Raw genomic sequence first — 18,783 nt, 5'->3', positions numbered from 1 at the left:
GAAGGCCCAGGGAAGAAAGAGGTGCAGGCTGGAGAGATGGAGGGAGGAGGGATGGGGGGTGGAAGAGAGGAGTGGTGGAGGTTGGAAGGTGGAGGGGTTCTGGGGGAAGGGTGTTCGGGAGTAAGCCCAGGGAAGAGCAGACTAAGCTGTAGAGACTGCCAGGTCAAGCAGCTCTGTGAATAGGGCTCATCTGGAGAGCCCAGGGAAGCACACGCGAACGAGCGCACGCACACAAACACAAACACACACACACACACACACACACACACACAGCTGAGGGAATAGTAAATACTGAGGGAGTCCTGCTACGCTGGGCTGAGTGACAGACAGCCTTCCTCCAGAGCAGAAGCCTCGGGGTTTCCTCCTCTCCCCTCCCCTCACCCTGCTGTAGGCGTCCAACCCTTGATCCCGGCCAGACATCTGTACTGCTGAAACAGCACCAAGAGCTTCTCTCCAAGTCTCCAAGGCTTGAATCCAGGGAGGATGTTTTGTCAGACATCAGAAAAAAAAAGATGGAGTTGTGTTTCTTTTCAAAAAGCTGAGCCTCTGTTCTAGTCGTACTGTCACAGTTATTTTACAGAGTTTTAAAAGCAAGGTAGTCCCTCTAAGACTAGCCAGACACTTTCCTTCTTCCTGTTTCGGTCCCAGACATTGTTTGCATCCCAAATGGCACACTATAGGGAATAGGAAATAGGGTGCTATTTGGGATGTGACCGTTCTGCCATCCCACCCATTAGTCATTAATTCAAAGAATTTATATTAAAAACCACTTAGAAACCCAGACTGGATAAAAAAAAAATATATAGAACAGAATAGGAAAAGGGTCAGGGGGATACCTGGTCAGCTGTAGAACTGAACGCATTCAACAGAAATGTGTCTTCCGCATTTAACCCAACCCCTCTGAATCAGAGAGGTGCAGGGGGGGACTGCCTTAATCCACATCCACGTCATCGGCGCCCGGGGAACAGTGGGTTAACTGCCTTGCTCAGGGGCAGGGTTGGGTGTTATCCAGATTTTCATACCGTTCCTGTACCATACAGGGGTATACGGTATTACCATCAGTGCACACAAGGGGGCGCTATTTCGGTATTACCATCAGTGCACACAAGGGGGCGCTATTTCGGTATTACCATCAGTGCACACAAGGGGGCGCTATTTCGGTATTACCGTCAGTGCACACAAGGGGGCGCTATTCCCCCCCCTCAAATTGGGCAGCAGGTTATGTTATAAAAGTACGTTGATCCAGGAGGAGTTTGATTGTCTCTGCTGTAACCAATAAGCTTGATCTTGCCATCTAGCCACTTAGCTAGCATGTTAGCAAACCAAATGCATAGCTGGAGCTAGGCTTGGGAAGAATACCGTATATATACCGTATACCGGGGTATTTGGAAAAAGCCATGGGATGGTTTTTCAATACAGTCAATACCGTTGAAACTATTTCTTATACGTTTTTTTTTTATACATTTGAATATATGTAGCTACGTTTTAAGTAAATACCTGCAGTCAACTTGTGCAATACGTTAGAAGATAAAGAAGATTGCGTTCTGCAATTTCACCTGCCACAATTGTTCATTATGAAGCTTGCCGGTAGTCCACAGTCACGTGGTGTTTGTTTACAATCACACAATGAGGAGAGACCGGAGCCTTGTGAGTCACCCACTGTTGTCCAGCATGCACCAGGTGATCTAGTTACAGTATGAAATTCACAACTAAATGTTTGCCGGCTTGATATCTTAGAACTATTAAGTTAACTGTCTACAAAATGCTCTGCAGTTGAGCATTTGGTTTGCTCATTTAGTAGCTAGTTAGCTATCTAGCTAAGTGCTTAGCTTCTTCCAAAATCAAGCTTCGCTTGGTAACAGCAGAGAATCCTCTCCTGGATCAAGAGCCTTGCTGTCTAACATTTGTTTTGTTCGTGCAGCAAACTGTGAGTAGCATTTTTGAGTTTCTTGTATAGTTTAGGTCAGAGACATTATAAAATGTTCGCAATGTGCTTGTTAGCATTTAGGTAGCGTTTTCTAAACTTCGGATTACAGAGCCTCAGTCAGGTTTGAAAACAGCACCTGTTGTGTTCAGTGCCGGTATTACCAATATCCCAGTATGGCACAAGGTTGGTATGACAATCTGGATATGGCCCAAACCTAGCTGGAGCCCTAAGATGGATATCATTAATTTACCACATCTTAGATAGTTAACTTATAGTTATAAGCAGCGGCGTAGCACGCACCCCCCAAGCTTTAGGGCACCCCAAACCCACCCCCTATAGGGCACCCCAAACCCACCCCCTTTAGGGCATCCCAAACCCACCCCCTTTAGGGCACCCCAAACCCACCCCCTTTAGGGCACCCCAAACCCACCCCCTTTAGGGCACCCCAAACCCACCCCCTTTAGGGCATCCCAAACCCACCCCCTTTAGGGCACCCCAAACCCACCCCCTTTAGGGCACCCCAAACCCACCCCCTTTAGGGCACCCCAAACCCACCCCCTTTAGGGCATCCCAAACCCACCCCCTATAGGGCATCCCAAACCCACCCCCTTTAGGGCACCCCAAACCCACCCCCTTTAGGGCACCCCAAACCCACCCCCTTTAGGGCACCCCAAACCCACCCCCTTTAGGGCATCCCAAACCCACCCCCTTTAGGGCACCCCAAACCCACCCCCTTTAGGGCACCCCAAACCCACCCCCTTTTTTTAATGGTATTGAAAATCATACTGTAGGTATTTCAGAAAACCCCGGTATACTGTCTATATGGTATACCGCCCAAGCCTAGAACAGAACTCATTAAAGAGAAAGATTAGCAATCGCTCTCTTCTGTCCCTGTTGGAAGTGTGTTGGGGCGCATCACAAATGGCACCCTATTTCCAATTTAGTGCACTACTTTTGACCAGGGCCCTGATCAAAAGTAGTGCACTAAATAGGGAATAGGGTGCCATTTGGGACACGTTTTGGATGGTAGAAGGGACTTATGGCTTATGCTCCATTACCCCCCATTACTGGGAGTCTGAGCTAATCAATAACAGATCAAAGCTGCCAGGGATCTGCTTCCCCCAATCCATCCGAGAAGCTGCTCTGTTCTCCACTCACTGGGCCTGGGAAGGAGCTGGCCATGCGATGACATGTGAAATGAAAAAGACTGCCCAGTTATCTCTAGACGCAACTAGATCAGTCAATATTAAAGCCCCAGATAGAGGAGAGGGGAATCGAACCTGGACTGCCAGATTGACTTAAAGCTTTCCAAGCTGACAACGGACTCACAGGTACACACACGTGCATGCATACACGCACACCAAAAACACACACCAAGCCCCTGTCAACTCAGTATGGACATTCTATCAGTCCCTCAGTCCCTTAGTCTGGGCTTCATCTTCAGCAGTATCAGAAGGCATGGGAATAGCCAGGATTCAATAAGCCTAAAGACTAGAGAACCAGTCATGAACACTGTTTCAGATGTGGAGGACAGGAGAACCAGTCATGAACACTGTTTTAGATGTGGAGGACAGGAGAACCAGTCACGAACACTGTTTTAGATGTGAAGAACAGGAGAACCAGTCATAAACACTGTTTTAGATGTGAAGGACAGGAGAACCAGTCATGAACACTGTTTTAGATGTGAAGGACAGGAAAACCAGTCATGAACACTGTTTTAGATGTGAAGGACAGGAGAACCAGTCATGAACACTGTTTTAGATGTGAAGGACAGGAGAACCAGTCATGAACACTGTTTTAGATGTGAAGGACAGGAGAACCAGTCATGAACACTGTTTTAGATGTGAAGGACAGGAGAACCAGTCATAAACACTGTTTTAGATGTGAAGGACAGGAGAACCAGTCATGAACACTGTTTCAGATGTGAAGGACAGGAGAACCAGTCATGAACACTGTTTTAGATGTGGAGGACAGGAGAACCAGTCATGAACACTGTTTCAGATGTGAAGGACAGGAGAACCAGTCAAGGAGGCCATTTGCAAAATGTTCAGAGGAGGTCTTACTCTGTGCTGATTTAAGCTGTCATCATGGGTTGACAGGTTAATGAATGTCCCCAATATATATATATATATATATATATATATATACACAGTATATATAGCAATATAAACACATTATCTGCGTTCCAAATGGCACCCTAGTCCATATATAGTGCACTACATTTGACCAGGGGCCCACAGGGAATAGGGTGCCATTTGGAACGCAGTCACCATCCATGAGCTCCAATGCAATAGAATACAGTAGGAATGTCTTATAAACCAGTCTGGGGAATTATCACAACGTTCTCTGTTGGGCAGTAGGAATGTCTTATAAACCAGTCTGGGGAATTAGCACAACGTTCTCTGTTGGGCAGTAGCTCAGCTCAATGATATTTAGGGCCGTTGTGTTTTCACAATACTGATTGAGTAGTTATGAAGCGAGAGATGGGTAATCAATATTTGAATTGCTGGGCAGACTGCAGCCACTAAGAAGACAGGGGCAGTTTGAATGTAATGATACAAATCAGAGAAATGCTGATCAGTCAGGTAAGGTTGTTTTCCACTCATAGCCCAACTTTGTCATTCAAACTATGTAACAGAGTTCCACAATTCCACCGGTAACAACAGAAATAGCTGTTTGATCTAAAGTTGTTTAGATATTAACAGTACTATATAAAGATTTCTCACAATATCAAGTCTATCCCACACACAGGGAAATGTGTGATTCCACATAACAACCAGACTGAATTTAGCCTGGTGGAGTTACTGAACTGGAGATCAGGATCAATAGTGTTCTCCCAATAACCTGATTCAGCAGCCTTTCACAAAGGTTAACATTACAACACTACGGTCATACTGACGTTACGACGGTACGTTGTGTCATTACAACACATAAAAAATACGTTATTACTCATGATTGATTGGCACAACAGATGTCCTGTTGCTTGTGTACCAGAGGTGAACTGCATCAGTAAAAACGCCTCAGTCTAAGCTATTTGGGGGACGCCACAAAAAAACAATAATAGGTATTCATTTCCAAATGAAAAATGGTTCCTTTTGTAGAGCCACGTTTTTGCCAACACAAACACAGCTTGGTTTGATACAATATGAATGAGAAAAGGTTTTCCAGCATTTCTCCTGGGACATTGTGTCGACGGCTGAAACACTGAAACACCAAATCAAACAATGTCCTATGTGGCCTGGTCCAAAGTAGTGAACTATAGAGAGAATAGACTGTATTCCTTTAGACACGGTTGGGGAATAGTTAACTTACGAAATGTGTGACCTTTCAATTGAGTGCACTACCTGCCAGATGGAGGAGAAAGGGAGTTGGTATATAAATGGGATTAGTTCTAGTAGTCTCTTCCAATTTTGTAAATGAAACGTTTTGGAGGTTAGGCCATGAGATTACGCCTAAACAGGTGTATATAAATTACAAATCATGAAATCCACCCTACGTAAAGTTCTAGAATAACTAACTTTGCATCATGACACTGTGGATGATAGAAGTCTCTCTGTCCCTCCCTGACTAAAAGAAGACAAGACATCTCTCTCGCTCTCTCCCTCTCCCTCGAGGTCCAGTGATTCAAGAAGATTTGAAAGCCAAGCAATTTAATGCTGTGCTGCTGCTCGGTGACTGAGTACTGAGAGAGTACTGTCTGTAGGAGCGATCCATTTTCGTGAAGGGGTGGTGTACCTAATAAACTGGCCTGTGAATGTATATCAAATGGTGCCATTTGAGACGCAAGCCTAAGACCTTAGTATTAGGGTTCAGTGAAAACAGCCTTGTATTACAGACAGACAGACGTGTCGATGCTTCTACCACATGGATTCCCGTCGGTTTGTTTGAGGTGAAACCAACCCGAGCTTCAGAGGATTGATTACCTCACAACAATTGGCTTTTGGATATCACACTACAAGTACTGTGTTCCTGCATCCCAAATGGCACGCTATTCCCTTTATAGTGCACTACTTTAGATGCTGGGAACTGGCCAAAAGTAGTGCACTATATAGGGAATAGGGTGCCATTTGTAACGTACAACAACTACTGTGTGTACAGACTGCAGTGCCCACTGCTCCCTCATTAACCTGCCCAGGCCTAAACCCCTATGAGGAAATGACGTTAATGCAGAGGGGGGTTACCAGGATCATCTGTGAACCACTCCAACAATGACCCTTTACATTTTTTTCTGAGGCTCCGAGAGTTGGCGAAGACACCACTTCCGCAGTAAGCGTGAGTTGAGCAGGAAACACAGATCTGCAGGCTTAAAACCCTCCTCAGCTTTCACCGGCCAGAGAAGTTAGAGCCAGATGAAAACCCTCCTCAGCTTTCACCGGCCAGAGAAGTTAGAGCCAGATGAAAACCCTCCTCAGCTTTCACCGGCCAGAGAAGTTAGAGCCAGATGAAAACCCTCCTCAGCTTTCACCAGCCAGAGAAGTTAGAGCCAGATGAAAACCCTCCTCAGCTTTCACCGGCCAGAGAAGTTAGAGCCAGACACGTCGCCAACCTCCGCACAGCTCCAGACCTGGGTTCAAATACCATTTGAAATCTTTCAAATACTTTGAGTGCCAGATGGGCGATGTTTGCACTTTTAAAACATTTCTATTGGTTCCATTGCAACAAGCAGCACAGATACAGAATTGTCAATGATTTCCAATAGTATTTGAACCCGGGTACAACACAGCCCAGGCAGCAAGGTAGAGGAGAACAGAGGACAGCTAACCAGCCAGCCAGGAGGAGAAGCGTCTTCTCTGACAACTCATTCAACATTCTCCCGGCATGAAAGGTGCTACCACCACCCACTACCCACCACCCACCACCCACTACCCACCACCGACTACCCACCACCCACTACCCACCACGACTACCCACTCTCCACTACCCACTCTCCACCACCCACCACCCACCACCCACTCTCCACCACCCACCACACACTACCCACCACCCACTCTCCACCACCCACTACCCACCACCCACTCTCCACTACCCACTCTCCACTCTCCACTACCCACCATGACTACCCACTCTCCACTACCCACCACCCACTCTCCACCACCCACCACCACCACCCACTCTCCACCACCCACCACCCACTCTCCAACACCCACTCTCCACTACCCACTCTCCACTACCCACCATGACTACCCACTCTCCACTACCCACCACCCACTCTCCACCACACACTACCCACCACACACTACCCACCACCCACTCTCCACCACCCACTACTCACCAACCACTACCCACCACCGACTACCCACTCTCCACCACCCACCACCCACCACCCGCCACCCACTACCCACTCTCCACCACCCACTCTCCACCACCCACTCTCCACTACCCACCACCCACTACCCATTCTCCACTACCCACCATGACTACCCACTCTCCACTACCCACTTCCCACTCTCCACCACCCACTACCTACCACCCACTACCCACCACCCACTCTCCACTACCCACCACACACCACCCACTCTCCACCACCCACCACCCACTCTCCACCACCCACCACTACCCACCACGACTACCCACTCTCCACTACCCACCACCCACTCTCCACCACCCACTACCCACTCTCCACTACCCACCACACACTACCCACCACCCACTCTCCACCACCCACCACTCACTACCCACTACCCACCACCCACTACCCACTCTCCACCACCCACTCTCCACTACCCACTCTCCACCACCCACTCTCCACTACCTACCACCCACCACCCACTCTCCACTACCCACTACCCATTCTCCACTACCCACCATGACTACCCACTCTCCACTACCCACCACCCACTCTCCACCACCTACCACCCACTACCCACCACACACTCTCCACCACCCACCACTCACTACCCACTACCCACCACCCACTACCCACTCTCCACTACCCACTCTCCACCACCCACTCTCCACTACCTACCACCCACCACCCACTCTCCACTACCCACCACCCACTACCCATTCTCCACTACCCACCATGACTACCCACTCTCCACTACCCACCACCCACTCTCCACCACCTACCACCCACTACCCACCACACACTACCCACCACCCACTCTCCACTACCCACCACCCACTCTTTACTACCCACCACCCACTCTCTTACCACCCACCACCCACCACCCACTCTCCACCACCCACTACTCACCACCCACTACCGACTACCCACTCTCCACTACCCACCACCCACTCTCTACTACCCACAACCCACCACCCACCTTCCACCACTCACTACCCACTCTCTACCACCCACCACCCACTACCCACCACCCACAGTTTTGCCTTCTAAATCATAATGAATAAGAGGAGGGACCTGATCCTAGATCATCAGCCCTACTCTGAGACGCTTTATGGATGAACAGAGCCTCAGACCAAAGAGTTTCTAAACCCAGAGGAGCAACATCGCAAGACTTCCGGGAATGCTTGCGAAAAGGCACAACCTAGATTAGAGACAACTTCTTAAGTAGTTGAACATGTTATTGCTCCAACCTCGTGAAAGTGACAGACTGACACGTTTTCACTTTTGTCAAAAACAACTTTATATCAAAGGAGTGCCTTTGAATTCACGGCCTGCACATTGACGACGGTCAGACTCGATGACGTGTTTCTGTGCATGAGCTTAGCTAGCCAACGTCGCCATGACATCGCCTACGATCGTGATGGGGGATTTCTATTGGACTGCCTATTTTCAGACTGTGCCGTCTTTGGTCAGACCATTCAGGCCTCAACACTTCATAAAGACCCTCCACCATCATTTCCACTGAGTTCTTCAGTCAGCTGGGTGGATGCATTAACCCTCCACTCCAACAAGTGTGATGTGTTGCCATGCTCTCCACAGCTTTATGGGCCTCTGAGATCACACACACTCCTCTCCTTTCCCCCTCCTGATATACTTCAGTCCTCTCTTTTACATTAATAAATGATGGACGATCTGTCCTTTACATTAATAAATGATGGTTGATCTGTCCTTTACATTAATAAATGATGGTCGATCTGTCCTTTACATTAATAAATGATGGTCGATCTGTCCTTTACATTAATAAATGATGGTCGATCTGTCCTTTACATTAATAAATGATGGTCGATCTGTCCTTTACATTAATAAATGATGGTTGATCTGTCCTTTACATTAATAAATGATGGTCGATCTGTCCTTTACATTAATAAATGATGGTCGATCTGTCCTTTACATTAATAAATGATGGTTGATCTGTCCTTTACATTAATAAATGATGGTTGATCTGTCCTTTACATTACTAAATTATGGTTGATCTGTCCTTTACATTAATAAATTATGGTTGATCTGTCCTTTACATTAATAAATGATGGTGTTAGTCGATCTGTCCTTTACATTAATAAATTATGGTCGATCTGTCCTTTACATTAATAAATGATGGTCGATCTGTCCTTTACATTAATAAATGATGGTCGATCTGTCCTTTACATTAATAAATGATGGTTGATCTGTCCTTTACATTAATAAATTATGGTTGATCTGTCCTTTACATTAATAAATGATGGTTGATCTGTCCTTTACATTAATAAATGATGGTTGATCTGTCCTTTACATTACTAAATGATGGTTGATCTGTCCTTTACATTAATACATTATGGTTGATCTGTCCTTTACATTAATAAATTATGGTGTTAGTCGATCTGTCCTTTACATTAATAAATGACGGTTGATCTGTCCTTTACATTAATAAATTATGGTTGATCTGTCCTTTACATTAATAAATGATGGACGATCTGTCCTTTACATTAATAAATGATGGACGATCTGTCCTTTACATTAATAAATGATGGTTGATCTGTCCTTTACATTAATAAATGATGGTCGATCTGTCCTTTACATTAATAAATGATGGTCGATCTGTCCTTTACATTAATAAATGATGGTTGATCTGTCCTTTACATTAATAAATGATGGTTGATCTGTCCTTTACATTACTAAATGATGGTTGATCTGTCCTTTACATTACTAAATGATGGTTGATCTGTCCTTTACATTAATAAATTGTGGTTGATCTGTCCTTTACATTAATAAATGATGGTGTTAGTCGATCTGTCCTTTACATTAATAAATGATGGTCGATCTGTCCTTTACATTAATAAATGATGGTTGATCTGTCCTTTACATTAATAAATTATGGACGATCTGTCCTTTACATTAATACATTATGGTTGATCTGTCCTTTACATTAATAAATGATGGTTGATCTGTCCTTTACATTAATAAATGATGGTTGATCTGTCCTTTACATTAATAAATTATGGTGTTAGTCGATCTGTCCTTTACATTAATAAATGATGGTCGATCTGTCCTTTACATTAATAAATGATGGTCGATCTGTCCTTTACATTAATAAATGATGGTCGATCTGTCCTTTACATTAATAAATGATGGTTGATCTGTCCTTTACATTAATAAATGATGGTCGATCTGTCCTTTACATTAATAAATGATGGTCGATCTGTCCTTTACATTAATAAATGATGGTGTTAGTCGAGGGTTCCGCAGAGGGTTCTACATGGAACTCAAAAGGGTTCTAGCTAGAACCAAAAAGGGTTCTCCTATGGGGACCTGCGAAGAACCCTTTTGGAACCCTAAGAGTGTGGAGCAGAGCCTCCAGTGTCTGAATGTGGATACACTAAAGCTGGGCCCTGGTCAACGGGAAAGCATTCTATAGCTGTGTTTAAGAAATAGACTCCCTCCCCCATAGGGTCTGGGATGCACTGGGCTATGGCTCTGCACAACGTGATAACACAAGCCCCAGTCAGGACCCCCTCCTCTCCTCTCCACTGCAGGCTTTATTTAAAATGAGGCTTCCAGTCAGGACCCACCTCCTCTCCTCTCCACTGCAGGCTTTATTTAAAATGAGGCTAGGAGTTCAGTTAAGTTCAGCTCTGCAGCCTGGACAGACACCTCTCCTGAAATGGCCCCAAACTACAACCAAAACAAACTGCAAATGCATCCAACAAGTGTGTAGAGTCACAAGCTTGATGTAGTCATTGCGTGCTAGGAATATGGGACCACATACTAAACTTTTGACTACTTAATTTATAAGAATATTTAGGGGTGTCAATCATTTTGACCCCTACCTTTTTGAGAAAAATAAATATTACTTGTTAAACAAAATCTCTTTCTCTGAGCGATTGTATTAGTATAAAACAATATAATTTCCCAATTTCTTGGAGCATACAATATAGCTCAGTATTTAAATGATTTATTATATAAAGTCATTATTTCTCATCTTTATCAAGGGGGTCAATTATTTCAGACCCACTGAAACATAACCATTGTTTCCTCACATCTCTTTCTTTCTTTCTCTTTCTGTCTCTCTCTCTCCCTCTCCATCCCTCTCTCTCTCTCACTCCCTCCCTCCCTCTCATCTCTCTCTCCCTCCCTCTCATCTCTTTCTCTCCCTCCCTCCCTTTCCATTCCTCTCCCCCCCCCCCCCTCTCTCTCTCTGAAAACAAACCTCTTGACTTCTCTACACACCACATGAACCTACATGAAGAGATGTAACAAGTCTCATAAGATGGTGTGGAGTAGTGGAGCCTTTAGGGACAAACTGAGCCAAGATAAGCCAGGGATAAGTTGGTCATCATATGGTCATCAGTCTATCTATTCATAATAACCTTTAATTGGGATGATATATTTTATACTACACCACATTTTCCAGCGCACTTCACTATGCACATTACCAAATGACTTAGTCATCCTCTGGAGCTAGAGAGAGAGAGAGCGAGAGAGAGAGCGAGAGAGAGACAGAGAGAGAGACAACAGAGAGAGAGAGAGAGAGAGAGAGAGAGAGAGAGAGAGAGAGAGAGAGAGAATACAGTGACAGAGAGAGAGAGCGAGAGAGAATACAGTGGCAGAGAGAGAGAGAGAGAGAGAGAGAGAGAGAGACAGAGAGAGAGAGAACAGAGAGAACAGAGAGAGAGAGAGAACAGAGAGAGAAAGAGAGAGAATACAGTGGCAGAGAGACTGCAGCTACACAAGTTCTCCCACCGACAGACACTGGCAACCTGGGTGTGTCTCAGCCATACACAGAATAATTAATTAATTAACTTATCTCTTTTAAACCACAGCACTCCCATTTGAGACAATCTCATCGCACAAACACCACCCATTTCAGATAACAATCGTAGCCTACATATCGATGACAAGCTACAATTATATTAGCGTTATAAAATGTGAATTATTGTGACACTGACTGCAAAAATCATAATGTTTTGCCCCTGCTGTGCGTAAAGTCTAATCAAACAATAAATAGCCCCGAACAATTAAATGCATAGACTGACATTATAAACACCTTATACTGGTGTCGTCTGAACTATTTTCAACAGATAAAACATAAGAAAAACTTGCTTGACATTTTCCCATAGAAAATGTAGTACATTCTGTGACTGAGAGCAACATGTACAGCAGGCCTATAGATAAAGAGATCATTTAAACTTCATTTATCGACAGTGAACACCCAGCAGGTGCACACAGACAGCTTCCCCAAATGGAAATATAACTTCTCCCGAGGATTCTGAATGACTTACCGCTTTGCTCCCCGAGAAAGACCAGTTTGAATTTTCTTAAGGGGTTCCCAAAGTCACTACCCACAGACATGTTTTTGGGGCGGATTTCTAAAAGAGTAGGAGAATGAAACGCTTGTTCCCCAGCGGTCCGGGGTTGTGGTGCTGATGATGCTGTAAACTGAAAAGCGACGCCTCAACCCGTTCAATCCGCTCTCTCAGCGATGGGAGTGCTACTGCACTGGATAGCCTGCTGTCCCGTTCAACGCCAATATGCGCATGTGCGGCTCTCTGTTTGTCTGCCGGCCCCTCCCTTTCTGCTCTGGCACCTGACGTCATGCGAAACGGAAGTAAAGGGAAAGCTTTCCCCTACTATTTTTTTTTGTTTTACTCTTGTGCACTACATTTTATATTAGTTAGGTCATTAGCCCTACTCTGTTTGAAACCCCTTCCGTTACATCTTGCTCCAACTCTAGTACTTGAGTGACCCATGATGATTACACACAGACAGACAGACAGACAGACAGACAGACAGACAGACAGACAGACACAGACAGACAGACAGACAGACAGAGAAAGATAATCCCTTTTTCCCATTTCTTAACTTTTCCAACACAATATAACAATTTGTCAATATAAACAAACATTTTATTATTTACAGAAGTTACATTCATTTGTTGCTGCATATAAAAGGCACGTAAATTAAGACTATCTAAAACTGACCATATTGTATTGGCGTTCAATTTCAACAAGAGAACACATATTTAAACAGTGTAATTGATATTTGATGCATAGAATATTATTGTGATTAAAGCTGATGAGATATTGATCATATGATTATAAAATTACCATTCTGTGTATAAAACATAAATATCTCAAACAAAAACTCAGTCTCTATAATGTCACTCACCAAATGCCTCTGTGTTAGAGACAAATTTAAATATTAAGCTAGCTTTAACTTTTTGCCTTCTGCAACTAGAAACCTGAATTGACAACATCCCTGGGTTAACAGCAAGTATACAGTTTTCAATGTGCACCCAAAGACTACATGTTTATCCTTCAAATGACCTACATCACCACCTTTCACTGCCACTGAACCCCCTTTCCCCATGTAGGGATACTGAACCCCCTTTCCCCATGTAGGGATACTGAACCCCCTTTCCCCATGTGGGGATACTGAACCCCCTTTCCCCATGTGGGGATACTGAACCCCCTTTCCCCATGTGGGGATACTGAACCCCCTTTCCCCATGTAGGGATAGTGAATCTCCTTCCCCATGTAGGGATAGTGAATCTCCTTCCCCATGTAGGGATAGTGAATCTCCTTCCCCATGTAGGGATAGTGAATCTCCTTCCCCATGTAGGGATAGTGAATCTCCTTCCCCATGTAGGGATAGTGAATCTCCTTCCCCATGTGGGGGATAGTGAATCTCCTTCCCCATGTAGGGATAGTGAATCTCCTTCCCCATGTAGGGATAGTGAATCTCCTTCCCCATGTAGGGATAGTGAATCTCCTTCCCCATGTAGGGATAGTGAATCTCCTTCCCCATGTAGGGATAGTGAATCTCCTTCCCCATGTAGGGATAGTGAATCTCCTTCCCCATGTAGGGATAGTGAATCTCCTTCCCCATGTGGGGATAGTGAATCTCCTTCCCCATGTAGGGATAGTGAATCTCCTTCCCCATGTAGGGATAGTGAATCTCCTTCCCCATGTGGGGATAGTGTAGGAGTCTAGGATAGTCAAAGGGTGCTATAGTGTCCTGAATGAGTGTTATAGTATCCATACCAGAGCTGGAGTGTCCTTCAGTGCTGAGGTTACTCCAACAGGAGGATCAGGTGGGGTTGAGAGTACTTTTAGCAGACCGTTGAAACAGTCTATGGTTGAAAGGCATAGTGGACCTCAGGGCACCTGACATTGCCCACTGGTAGGGTGATAGGCGAGTCTCTTCTCTCATGTGAGACGGGTTAGGTGGATCAGGTGGGTAAAGGAGAGCTCATTCAGACAGAATACCTCTCAGCAGACTGTTGAAAGGAAGTAGTGGACCTGAGACTATTCTTTAAAGTGAGATGGGAGAGAGGGAGGAGGGGGGAGAGCCAGGCGGTCAGTTGTATCCCAGATCAGAGTGGTCCATCAGGCCTCTTCTCCAGGCTGTACTCCCTGGTCCTCTGGACCTTCCAGCCCACCACCCCCAGCAGGAAGATCCCCATCACCTTGAAGCCCATCTGCAGGCCCAGGTACCTTCAGAAATACGATAGGGCAGGAGGGTTAGAGCTAGTTTAGCATGACTCTATTTATCACATTCCCACCTGTAGGTTCAGGTACCTGCAGGGAAATCAATCAACCAATCAGTCAATCAATCCAGTCAACCAACCAATCACCAATCAACCAATAAATTAATAAATTAATCATTATAACTTGTCTAAATGAAGCATAACATTAGTTGTATAAAGTACTTTTTCTTACCTGTTCCTCAGTATGGTATTGTCATAGTAACCACAGCCCAGCCGGTTGCCACAGGCATGTTTCCACCAGATACAGGAGCTGTCGATGGCAATGCCGAACAGGGCTGGGGCTGGCAACCAGGCTAGAATAGAGAAGGACAGGGTCACATAATATATAAATCATATTATATACAGGAGCTGTGGATGGTCATGCCGAAGAGGGCTGGGGCTGGTAACCAGGCTAGAATAGAGAAGGACAGGATCACATAATATATCAATCATATTATATACAGGAGCTGTGGATGGTCATGCTGAACAGGGCTGGGTCTGGTAACCAGGCTAGAATAGAGAAGGACAGGATCACATAATATATAAATCATATTATATACCGGAGCTGTCGATGGCAATGCCGAACTGTGCTGGGGCTGGTAACCAGGCTGTTATAAAACAATAATATGAGGCCCCCCTTACACATAACTGTAAAGAGTTGTCATCCACTAGATACACATAACTGTAAACAGTTGTCATCCACTAGAGGGCACTCTAACACTACATTGACACAATAAAGACGGGTCATTACCAGGTGGGGTGGATTTGATATGGTATTATATTCCATTGTGTGTTGTTTTACAACATCTGTCTTTATGAAGTATACATCTAAAAAGGACACTTACCAAGCACTCTCAAGAGTAGGAACTGGACTCCTATGGCAAAAGATTTATCTTCATGGGGAACAGTTCTGAAACAATTCATGCAAAGTAAGATACAATACATTAAAAACAGATTTATAATGTTTTAGCCTAAATAGTCATGTCCATTGTTTTTGCTCTCTATGTGCTACTCATGAGGAGTATTCCACATCAAATTTAATTAAATGAACAATTAAATGAAATTACATTTTATCCAGCCATTATTTACCTGAGGACCATCATATAGATGGGGTTGTGTGTTAGGGAGGGAGGTTACCTGAGGACCATCATATAGATGGGGTTGTGTGTGAGGGAGGCGATCATTCCGGCCAGAGAGATGATGAACATGACAGGAAGCAGGAAGTGAGGACATTGGTTGGGGCAGGGTCCGGGGCGGGCAGTACGCTGGCTGTGACCTATACAGATGCAGTCCGTGTACTCCTATAGCAGGAGAACAGAGAAGACACCGGTGTCAATATGTAAAGATAGACAACATATACAGCAAATGTACAAATGACTTGTTTTCATTAAGACAAATGGCTAAATTGTGAACGATAGTTACCCTATATTGATTTGAAAGTACTGTGTACTTAATCAATGTATATTTACAAAACGAACTACAGTTAACTCTTGGTCTGAATTGAAGTCTAAATAATTCAACATAATGGCCATGCATTGAGTATTATGTACACTAAGTCAAGTCAATATAACTAAAACTATTAGCCTTGCCGCAGTCCTCCTGCCAGTGGATTACTCTCCTACTGTAACATCTATAAGTGGTTTAACTCCACTTAAAACACTTCCTGTGTCCCAGGGCTGATTACAGATCGATCGGACTGGCCCATTGATTGTTAACCATCCATATTGTGTAGCTGTACTGTACTGTAGGTAGATACTGTGGCACACAGTCAGACACATAGAGCTAGGTCTGGCTGGCTGCCCTGCTGACCAATACACTCTTCTCCCGCCTAGACTGGGGGAGTTTAATCAGTTCAAACGGTTGAAGATTTAGACCTTACAGATGTAGGATCTTAATTTGACCAGTTTCTCACAGCAGGAAAATACCAGGACATTGCCCTGCAGTAACAGGAAATGTGAATTATTGTGTGGATTATAATTATTGGACATTTCTGAAGGGGTTGATCTTTTTTTTTTCTTAGGGCAAATCAAGTCTGGAAACTTTAGAAGCCTTTTTCAACCTTGAGTACACTACAATCCGTGGAGGAAAAAGTACCCAATTGTCATACTTGAGTAAAAGTAAAGATACCTTAATAGAAAATGACTCAAGCGAAAGTCACCCAGTAAAATACTACTTGAGTAAAAGTCAAAAAGTATTTGGTTTTAAATATACTTAAGTATCAAACGTAAATGTAATTGCTCAAATATACTTAAGTATCAAAAGTAAACGTTTAAATCATTTCAAATTCCTTACATTAAGCAAACCAGACAGCACCATTTCCTTGTTTTCTTAATTTACGGATAGCCAGGGGCACGCTCCAACACTCAGACATAATTTACAAACGAAGCATGTGTTTAGTGAGTCCACCAGATCAGAGGCTGTAGGGATGACCAGGGATGTTCTCTTGATAAGTGTGTGAATTAGACAATTGTCCTGTCCTGCTAAGCATTCAAAATGTAACGAGTACTTTTGGGTGTCAGGGAAAATGTATGGAGTAAAAACGACATAAATTCCCTTATAAACGTAGTGAAGTTAAAAAAGTTGTCAAAAATGTAAATAGTAAAGTACAGATACCCCCCAAAAAACTACTTAAGTAGTACTTTAAAGTATTTTTACTTAAGTACTTTACACCACTGACTACAAGTTTGCATTTCCTGATGTGCAGGGCATTTCCTGCAACAACAGGGTGATCAAATTAAGATCCTACATCTGTGTTTTTTTTACCATTTGTTCAATTATACCATACTGCTTCCCTAATTATTCCCCATTATGACTTATCTATATAGAATCAAAGCAGATGAATGGGTCCTCGTCAGAAAGCCTGAGATTAAATGGCCACCTACCAGAACCCTGAATTTGTTCTTGGGGTCTTTGGTGTACTCTTTGCAGCCTGCATGGCATGGAGACAGGTACTCAGTGTTGTCAGATCCACACACTGGGTTAAAGGCGTTAGCAGGACAGGAGCAGTTGGAATAACAGGTAGCCAGAAACCTGTGGGTGGGGAGAAGATGTTTAGCAGAGAGTTAGGGTGTCACAATAGTTATACCCCCTTTTTTCACATTATTGTGCTGAAATGTGCTGAGCTAGCTCAGATGTTGTCTTTTCATATTGTCCTTCCCAGCACGGTTCCAGCAACTATGGTGGATGCCTAAGCAGACCAGATGAGTACAAGGCCAGCTAGGCTTGGCTCAGCTCAGTAGTGTGAAAATGCAATTTCCATGTTTATACAAGGGTTATGGGATCACAGCAGAACTCTGGGTGGGGGTAAGTTAATCAGTAGAGCTCTGGGTGAGTTCAGTTCATCAGCAGAGCTCTGTGTTGAGTTAAGTTCATCAGCAGACCTCTGTGTTGAGTTCAGTTCATCAGCAGACCTCTGTGTTGAGTTAAGTTAATCAGCAGACCTCTGTGTTGAGTTCAGTTCATCAGCAGAGCTCTGTGTGGAGTTAAGTTCATAAGCAGAGCTCTGGGTGGAGTTAAGTTCATCAGCAGAGCTCTGGGTGGAGTTAAGTTCATTAGCAGAGTTCTGGGTGAGTTAAGTTTGACAGTAGAGCTCAGTGCCTAATCACATAACAGAAGACAAAAGAGATATGGGGTTATGGGGTAAAGGCCAGGGTTCCTGTTAATGTTATTTGTTGTTCATTAGCCTCTGTTTGGTATTGTACTGTAGTAACAACATTCCTAGTTGTTTGGGTTCACCAGTGGCACAGCGCCAAACAGTAGCCTTGTCTTAGTGTCACAAGTGGCAAGTTATTTAACTACAAAGTTCACAAGGTTCCATATGTTTGCTTGTGTGATATCAAAGGTAAGCTACATTAAGTTCATTATCCTCAAGACCTGACAATATTGTAAATGATGGGCTTGTGCAAGTATTTCACCAGACTCTTTCTTTATCCAATTAACTAAAATGCTTCTGTACTCTAGTCCTCATGACCTCCTTCAAAACCTTCAAAACATCAACTGTCAAACTAC

General features: G+C 44.2%; 2 protein-coding genes across 3 annotated transcripts in view; both read right to left on the bottom strand.

Annotated features, from left to right (window-relative positions):
• The window catches only part of LOC121534166 (ras-related protein Rab-6B), a 143,329-nt gene extending 130,594 nt beyond the window's left edge, over positions 1-12,735 (bottom strand). For both annotated transcript variants that reach the window (XM_041840694.2, XM_041840695.2), the window contains exon 1: positions 12,530-12,735. In XM_041840694.2, the coding sequence (XP_041696628.1) occupies positions 12,530-12,599 (70 nt within the window). In that variant the 5' untranslated portion in view covers positions 12,600-12,735. The remainder of the gene's footprint in view (positions 1-12,529) is intronic.
• A 402-nt stretch (positions 12,736-13,137) lies between these two features.
• Positions 13,138-18,783, bottom strand: part of LOC121534165 (solute carrier organic anion transporter family member 2A1) — a 41,431-nt gene continuing 35,785 nt past the window's right edge. Inside the window, exons 10-14 of the mRNA XM_041840693.2 lie at positions 17,658-17,805; positions 15,913-16,076; positions 15,621-15,685; positions 14,969-15,089; positions 13,138-14,743 (exon numbers count right to left, since the gene is read on the bottom strand). Of these exons, the coding sequence (XP_041696627.1) occupies positions 14,623-14,743; positions 14,969-15,089; positions 15,621-15,685; positions 15,913-16,076; positions 17,658-17,805 (619 nt within the window). The 3' untranslated portion in view covers positions 13,138-14,622. The remainder of the gene's footprint in view (positions 14,744-14,968; positions 15,090-15,620; positions 15,686-15,912; positions 16,077-17,657; positions 17,806-18,783) is intronic.

This window comes from Coregonus clupeaformis, chromosome 20 (assembly GCF_020615455.1).
Source record: "Coregonus clupeaformis isolate EN_2021a chromosome 20, ASM2061545v1, whole genome shotgun sequence".
NCBI classification, from domain to species: domain Eukaryota; kingdom Metazoa; phylum Chordata; class Actinopteri; order Salmoniformes; family Salmonidae; genus Coregonus; species Coregonus clupeaformis.
This window is presented reverse-complemented; position numbering and strand designations above follow the sequence as displayed.